The 9880-nt window shown below is 33.1% G+C and overlaps 1 protein-coding gene across 1 annotated transcript in view; it reads right to left on the bottom strand.

The window, feature by feature from the left end:
- The window catches only part of HELRODRAFT_169863 (hypothetical protein), a gene marked incomplete at both ends in the record, with an annotated part of 12415 nt that extends 8193 nt beyond the window's left edge, over positions 1 to 4222 (bottom strand). Inside the window, 4 exons of the mRNA XM_009015668.1 lie at positions 97 to 183; positions 3469 to 3618; positions 3828 to 4034; positions 4174 to 4222. Of these exons, the coding sequence (XP_009013916.1) occupies positions 97 to 183; positions 3469 to 3618; positions 3828 to 4034; positions 4174 to 4222 (493 nt within the window). The remainder of the gene's footprint in view (positions 1 to 96; positions 184 to 3468; positions 3619 to 3827; positions 4035 to 4173) is intronic.
- Between the last annotated feature and the right edge of the window lie 5658 nt (positions 4223 to 9880).

Below are 9880 nucleotides of genomic sequence, written 5' to 3'. Positions count from 1 at the left end.
TACCCCTCCTCTTTCTTTCACTTTCTCTCTCTTCCTCTCTTCTTTTCTCTCTCTTTCTCTCTCTCATCCTACCCCTTCAATCGTAAAACCGTTTACCTTTCAAGCGATAACGGAATTCAGCTGTTTCCACTAATTGAGAATGTCTGTCTGTCACTGTCCGTCTCTGTCCGTCTCTGTGTCTGTCTGTCTGGTTGTTTGTTCCACTAATCAAAATCATTAACTGTTATCTTTCTTTTCTCTCTCCCTCTCTCTTTCTCACTCTCTCTCTCTTTCTCTCTCTATCTCTCTATCTATCTCTCTCTCTATCTATCTATCTATCTATCTATCTATCTATCTATCTATCTATCTATCTATCTATCTATCTATCTATCTATCTATCTATCTATCTATCTATCTATCTATCTATCTATCTATCTATCTATCTATCTATCTATCTATCTATCTATCTATCTATCTATCTATCTATCTATCTATCTATCTATCTATCTATCTATCTATCTATCTATCTATCTATCTATCTATCTATCTATCTATCTATCTATCTATCTATCTATCTATCTATCTATCTATCTATCTATCTATTTATCTATCTATCTATCTATCTATCTATCTATCTATCTATCTATCTATCTATCTATCTATCTATCTATCTATCTATCTATCTATCAATCTGTTAATTAATACTTGTTTCATTGTCTTATTGACAATGAGACAAGTATTGTCTTATGTATGTATGTATGTATGTATGTATGTATGTATGCATGTATGTATGCATGTATGTATGTATGTATGTATGTATGTATGTATGTATGTATGTATGCATGTATGTATGTATGTATGTATGTATGTATGTATGTATGTATGTATGTATGTATGTATTTATGTATGTATGTATGTATTTATGTATGTATGTATGTATGTATGTATGTATGTATGTATGTATGTATGTATGTATGTATGTATGTATGTATGTATGTATGTATGTATGTATGTATGTATGTATGTATGTATGTATGTATGTATGTATGTATGTATGCATGCATGTATTTATGTATGTACGTATGTATGTGTTGTACATTTATTGTACTGGAACAATTATTTATTTACCCGACTATCCATCCATCTCTCGTCCAATCAATCATTCTCCTTCGGCCTCTGCTGAATTATATCCTAATCGCTTTCCATTGGGACGAATGTTATAAACTGCACCCAATTTGAACATCAATTCGATAACTCCATTTATCACCATACCATCTCTCTATCTTTTCATTCGTTTCTGTACTATCCATCTTCTAAACTTTATATGACGTTACCCATCTTTTATCGTTCTATCTAATGATATATCTTGTATATCTCTATATTTGTCTAGTATTTACTAAGAGATACATTCATTCGTTTGTTTGTTTGTTTGTTTGTTCATTCATTCATTCGTTCATTCGTTCGTTCGTTCGTTCATTAATTTATTCATTCATCTATCCATTAATCCATCCATCCATCCATCCCCGGAAAACCACAGTAGTTTGAAATGGTGCCAACAAAATTGTTTCAACTACTTATCATGAGGTGTGTATGTGTATGTATGTACGTTTCTATGCACGTTTGTATGTATGTATGTGTGTATGTATGTTTATTTGTATGTTTGCATGTGTGTGTATATGTATATGTATACATGTAACTATGTTTGTGGTATCCTTTATTTTATTCATTAATTTGCATATTTCATGTATATGTATCATTAATTTGTTTTAATATAATAATTATTATTAATATATTATTATTATATATATTTATTTATTTATTTATAATAGAATAATATTTGTTTATTAGTTTATTTATGTAGCTCTTAACTTTTTTTTTTTCGTTCACCTGTTTTACATTTTTCTAAGTGTAAATGTGTGCGCGTTTTCCAAGCACTTCCTAATAAAAATTGATATGTTTATGTTGTTAGCTGAAACTTCTGCTCGTCTGTGCGTGTGCGTGTGCGTGTGTGCGTGCGTGTGTGTGTGTATGTATGTGTGTGTGTCTATGGGTGTGTTTCTGTTTGCCAAAGTGTTACATCAGGAATGTTGTTTAAAGAATTTTGTGCTGATGGTTTCAGTTTATTCTAAGTGCTCGCCTCAAAAAGCTCAAATGATTTGATGGATGGATGGATGGATGGATGGATGAAGGGATGAATGGATGGATGGCAAAATGGTTGAATGGGTAGATTCTTAAATAGACGGAAGAGAAATAAAAGAATGCATTCAGGTAAAACCTCTCACAAAAACTTCATAATTATTTAATAGTAAAAAGTTCTAATCCACATCTAACATCATTAATAACAAATAAATGATTTATAGCAACAAGATGGTATACACCTTTGCTGAAAAACCAATCAAACCACAACAAAGAAATGAATGTATACAACCCCGGAACAAACAGACAAACAAACAAGCAAACAAACAAATAGACAATAAATCATAAAAAATAATTATTTTGTAAAAGAAATAATTAGAAATAAATACAGCTAAATAATTCAACAGGATATTTATTCATCCGTTCCTGTACAAAGACCCTGCCTACATATGTGTTTAATTTCTGTGCGTGTGTATGCGTGCGCGTGTGTGTGTAAAGTCATCTTTTTGTGTGAATGTATGTGTGGTAACTATCTCTTTCTCTCTCTTTCTATCTTTTTTTCTGTTTCTCTCTCTTTCTCTAGTTTTTACTTGTAAAAACTGGTTAAAAATGGGTGTGTATGCGTAAACGTATGTGCGTGCGTGTGTGTACGTACGCGCGTATACAACGTACAAGTAGGTGTACATGTATTTGCGTGATTTGATTGTGCCCTGCCAACTTTAATGAGAAAATTGATGGATGTATGTATGCATGCATATGCATGTAGTTGTAAGCATTGTGTTGCGTCGTAGCATTATACTGTTACCGATACTGTATTCATTTAGATTACTGGTTGGATAGATATCTCTATGGATATCTAGATAGATATCTAGATAGATAAAAGATGGATAGATGGATGCATGGGTAGACGATTGATTGGATAGATAGATAGAGGGATGGATGGATCAAATGATTGACAGATGGATAAATTAGTAAGTAGACGGAAGTTGTGTGAATGAGTGCAAAAATGACGAAACGCAACAAACGTCAAACAATGGAATGACAAGTAAAGAAATAATTAGCCAGAAAAATGTAAAAAAAATTTTCCTAAGAAAAATTTCGGAAAATAATTGATCATTATCAGTTTTTGTTGTAATTATTATTATTGTTATTATTATTATTACAGTTAAGTATAAGGCTTATTAGGTATATGTAAGCCCAGAGATCCATATTATAAACGCACACACACACTCATGCACGCACACAACACATACACAGACACACACACACACACACACACACGCAGCCACACACACACACGCACACACAATACATACATACATACATACATACGCACATACAAACATTACGTACCTTGTTTAACGATAGCTAATTGAAAGGCCGGTTCTAAGGTTAAGCTACTACTTGAAACGTTGTTACTGGCCACACACCTGTACACCCCTTCGTCGGACGAGTCCACTTTTAGTATTTGAAATAATCCGAAACTAGTTAGGACATGTCGATCTAAGGAAAATAATAATAATAATTAAAATAATGATGATAGTAGTAGTAGTAGTAGTAGTAGTAGTAGTAGTAGTAGTAGTAGTAGTAATAGTAGTAGTAGTAGTAGTAGTAGTAGTAAAATATTTCATTCAGAAAAGAAAAATAAACTTATAAAATATTCAAATGATAACATAAAAATAAATGAATAAAAACCAGAAAAAGAAACTGACCAATGAGACGAAGGGACGCATTATTGAAGGTGATACTATAAGAAGGTGGTGGTCTGCTGATGACCGCTGGGCACTTAATAACCAAGTTGGAACCCTGAGTTGCCTCTAATATTTTGACCGATTGTTTGTTGTTGCTATTATTGTTGTTATTGTAATTGTTGTTGTTGTTGTTGTTGTCTTTATTGTTGGGCTGTTCTTGTTTCAACACTGTAAAGAATAAAATTACATATTTGGATTTATATTTAAGCGAAAATGGAATATTTAGAATTATTTAAACATCGTCATACCAATCATTATCGTCGTCGTCGTCATCATTATCATCAATATCATTATCTAAAGAACTGACCAGCTAACTCTAGTTTGACCTCTGAACTCAGCAGGACCCCAAACGCCATCTTGACCCTGCATTGATACGTGCCCTCGTTTGATTCGTTGAAATTTTTCAAATGTAACGACGACGACGATGATGATAAATTTGACGCTGCTGCTGCTGCTACTGCTGCTGATGATGACGATAAAGATGATGACGATGAAGATGAAGATGATGACGATGAAGATGATGACGATGAAGATGATGATTTATGAGTTAAAGGCTGACCATTATGAAGCCAATCAATCGATTTGATTATTTTGCTGACGAGATTATTATTATTATTATTGTTGTCGTTGTTATTATTATTAAAGTTGTTGCTGTTGCTGTTGTTGTTACTGGAGCCGCTAAGAAGGTCGCAATGCAGAGTGACGTCACTTCCGGTCGTGACGTAATCGCCGGAAGGAGAGATCACGTGATATCTCGGTAACCATGATGATGCTGATGAAGGAGAAGAAATTGATGTTGACGACGAAGACGATGATGTTGTTGTCGGTAGGAACGACGCAAGAGCTGTGTTGGTAAACAAAAGTGAATTTAAATTATGGTGACGTCATTTCTCAAGGTTGGAAATTATTTATCTTTTATATAAATACATTTAAGTAAAGAACAATTTAAAATTATAAAAATAGGAATTATAGAAGATGATGAGGTAAAAGACTGAGAGAAAGAAAACGAAAGAGAAAAAAAGAGACAAAGAGAGAGAGAGAAAAAGAGAGAGAGAGAAAAAGAGGGAGCGTTTTATATTGAAAAGTGATGCCAGATATCAGTTTCATGGTTCTGCTCTGTGATAAAGAATGATTGGAAACACGCATAAAAAATAATTTCATGGTTGAAAAATTGAAATAAATTTACTTAAATATAGCCTAGTGAATATTACAAAGAAATTATCAAACAAATACACTCGTTCATTCGTTCGTTCGTTCGATCATTCATTCATTCATTCATACATTCATCCATTTATTCATTCATGCACTCATTCATTCACTCATTCATTCACTCATTCATTCGTTCATTCATCATTCATCTGGCCTGCTAGCTGACGTGACTTTACGAGTGTCAATCGTTAACACTTATCGCTCCACGCTATTCGTTAGATAGATTATCTGACATTAAATCAATCAAGCTGTTAACGAGGAATACAACAACAACATCAACAACAACAATGACATCAACAACAACAACAATAACATCAACATTATCAACAACGAAAACAACAACAATAAGATGACGTCACCAAACAGTATAATCGAAACCATTCAAATTAGCCGATGCAGTAAATCACGCCATTAAAACGCCAGCAATGATAAAAACACCCACATACATGCATGCATGCATACATACATGCATGCATACATACATACATACATAAATACATACATACATGCATACATACATACATACATACATACATACATACATACATACATACATACATACATACATACGTTCTAATCAATTATGGGTTCATACATACATACATACATACATACATACATACATACATACATACATACATACATACATACATACATACATACATACATACATACATACATACATACATACATACATACATACATACATACATACAATCGTGAACGTACTACGGATGTATATAAATATGTGGATGATCAAAGGAACAAATCAAGTATACATTATCGCCCAGCGTCACGTGACAACATAGATGACAAAATGAAACGAAGATCATAAAGAAGGACTGCGGCATAGATTAATAATTATTATCGGTCGGCATAGAAACATTAACGTAAACACGTAAACAGTCAGGGAGAAAAAAATTGTTGTTTATTGTTTATCAATAACATGACGTCATCGTAAAAAAGCGGGGAAAAATTTATAAATATACGAATATGAACAAATGTATATGTAAATATTTTAATAGATACATACACACACACATGAATATATACATACATACAAACATACATACAAACATACATACATGAACATATACAAACTGCTTACACACACAACTAAATTCCATCATTTATAATATACATGCATACACACATTCATACATACATACATACCAAAACATATAAACATACAAACAAACAAACAAACAGACAAACATACATACATACAAAAATCTTCACCAAAAAACATCGTGCATACATCAAGCCGCAAATTGCGGCCGCTAATTATGTTTCGGTATAAATTTTATGTCGCATGCAAATGTATTACATACATACATACATACATGCATGCATACATACATGCATGCATCCATACATACATACATACATACATACATACATACATACATACATACATACATACATACATACATACATACATACATTCACATGCCATTTGTTATATCGTTCTGTGATTTCTATATTTACAACTGCCATAACTTTTTTATGTGACATGACGACGATTTTGATAATGATGATGTTTGGTATAAGGATGATGGCGATTGGGATGATGACGGTGATAATGATGCTACTATTGCCGCAACTGCTGCCGCTACATCTGCTACTACCGCTGTTGCTGCTGATAATGATGATGGCTACAATGAAAATTATTACGATGTAGTGAATCACGACATCTTAAAAACAGATTAAACGTAAAAATAGGAAAAAAACAACAACATCCTCATCATCATCAAAAGAAACAGCAACAACATCAACAACAACAACAACATCCTCATCATCATCATCATCAAAAGAAACAACAACAACAACAATAACATCAACAACAACAACAACAACATCAACAACAACAACATCCTCATCACCATCATCATCATCAAAAGAAACAACAACAACAACAATAACATCAACAACAACAACAACATCATCAACAACAACAACAACATCATCAACAACAACAACAACAATAGCAGAACAGCGCCAACCAATAAATATCTAATCGGTATCGCCGTTGTGCGCTATGTTGAGTAATATCGAGTAAGTGACGTCACAATGTTTGTTTGTATGTTTGTATGTGTGTGTGTGAGTATGTGTGTGTATGTATGTATGTGTGTAAGTATGTATGTGTATTTATGTATGTGTGTAAGTATGTGTGTGTATGTAAGTATGTGTGTAAGTATATGTGTGTAAGTATGTGTGCGTGTATTCATGTGCTTATGTATGTGTATATGTGTGTTTGGCTACATATAAGTAAGTATGTTTGTATGTATTGTACCTTTGTATAAACACCCAAAAATACCACATATAAAAATACACAGAGGTACATGCAAGCAATAAACTTTCTCCGAGTTCTATCAATAAAAAGCGAAAGCGTTGCCAACTTTGGAAAAACCCTTTGGGGCTGGAAATTCCCAGCGGTCTATAAATAACATTGACGCTATACACCCCCATATTATATACCACATACAAAAACCTACATATATACAAAACACATACATACATACGTACACATATGCATCCATGCATACAAACATGCATACAAATACACACATACAATTGTTGAAAATGCTTCTTCATCGAATTTTGTTTAAAGCCTCATATGTGCTTTATAATATGATAAAGTTTGAAAACGTTAACCAATTAAATCGCTTCATAATTAACTCGCTCCTTCATTCGTTCGTTTATTCTATATGGTTCAAATACACACACACATACACACACACATACACAAACACACACACACACAAACACACACATATATACAAATGAATACAAAATAAAACTTTATTTTGATCTGCTGACAAAAATGAATGTTGCAATACAATGTGTTTCCTGTGTGTTTTTTTTATCAATGATTCATTTGTGTTTTAGGGTGTTTGTTTGTTAGTTTGTTAGTTTGTTTGCTTGTGCAACTGTCAAAGTTTGTATACATGTTTGTATATACTTTTTATATGTTTGTACGTACATGTTGTACTTATAAATGAGTGCATACATTTGAAGTACTCATGTATGTATGGTGTGTGTATGTGTATGTATATTTATTTGTATGTATGGTGTGTGTATGTGTGTGAGTGTTTGAAAATAATGTTATGAAGAAAATGTAATAAGGTAGGCATTTGAGTGAAGAAACTGAGCATCTGTTATTCTGTTATTTACTATTGATCACGACAACTTCTGCCGTATTTATCAAAAATTGTTTGTTATAAAAAAATTACAAACAACTTATAAACAACAATAACAAACAAACACATGCAAACAAATTTAAAACAAACAAAAAAAAACAAACGAACGAACGAATGAACGAACAACAACATCAACTACGTATCAACAAGTACATATTTTATTTCATCCTTTCCACAACAACATCATCATGATCACGTGCTCAAAGGCCCGTTACCTGGAAGCGAATTCATTCACTTCCGGTTGGTCGAGGGTGCATTTATGAAGCGCTTATTTATTTGTTCATTTATTTATATAGCGAGCACTTATTTATTTGGACCACTGCTCTACTACTAGCGTTCTTTATTCCAATCATTTTTCACTTTTACTGTTAAGGCAATAAATTATAATTCATTGTTAACGTTTATGACAAACATTTGCAGCAACAACAACAGCCACTACTACTGCTGCTGCTGCTGCTACTAGTGGAGCTACTACAGTAGCAACAGATGCTACTACTTCTACTTCCATTACAACATCAGCCCAAACCTTAGCAATAACAATCAAAAATACACACATGCATACAAACATGCACACATACATACACTTACACATAAATACATACAAACATGCACACGTGCATACATTTACACATACATACACACATGCAAACCTGCACACGTGCATAAATACGTACACACACGCACACGGACACACTTCCAACTTTTACAAATTTTAATCAAAAATTTATGTCCGGACGCCTCTCTCTCTCAGGCGCATTTCAGTTGTTTGAAATTTCAAAATGGCCGTCCACAGCCAAATGGGCAGACTGCCTTTTATTGCTCACCACATGCACGCGCAGCCAGCGACCATTGGATGTTTGTTTGTTTGTATGCGTGTTCGTGTGTGTGTGTGTTCGTGTGTGTGTGTTCGTGTGTGTGTGTGTTCGTGTGTGTGTGTTCGTGTGTGTGTTCGTGTGTGTGTGTTCGTGTGTGTGTGCGTGTTAAATAGACGGATGAACAAATGTCCAAAGAACTACTTTGCGCATTATACAATTCTATTTAATCAGAGTTTGAAAAATTCTAAACGAAGTGACACACTAAGAAATTAAAGAAAACTAGAACTACAACAACAACAACAACAACAAAAACAACAACAACAACAACAAAAACTACTACCACTACTACTACTACTACTACTAATACTACTACTACAACAACCATAAAAGCCAAACAAAATTTCAACTTGAGCGAAGCTGTTGTCTTCTTACTTAACACCATTTACGAGTAACTTACATGAAATGAAAACATTTACATTCACTCATCCACCCATTCGTTCATTCATTCGTTCATTCATTCATTCTTTCATTAATTCAATCATTCATTTACTTTCTTTAACCTTCATTCATGCAATTTTCTCAAATATTGTTCAATCATTCATTGTGTGGTCATTAATTTGTAAAAACATGTACGACATTCTTTCATTCACTCAAACAAACTCTTTCTCTTTCTCTCTCTCTCTTCTCTCTCTCTTTTTCTCTCTCTCTCTCTCACACACGCACATAAATGTGCAAGTTTATTGAATTCTTTAATCATAGTAAGAATATATGGGCAAAGTAATAAATCTTA

Source organism: Helobdella robusta, assembly GCF_000326865.2.
Source record: "Helobdella robusta unplaced genomic scaffold HELROscaffold_16, whole genome shotgun sequence".
Taxonomy (NCBI): domain Eukaryota; kingdom Metazoa; phylum Annelida; class Clitellata; order Rhynchobdellida; family Glossiphoniidae; genus Helobdella; species Helobdella robusta.
The sequence above is the reverse complement of the archived record's forward strand: the minus strand, read 5'-3'. Positions and strand labels throughout refer to the sequence as shown.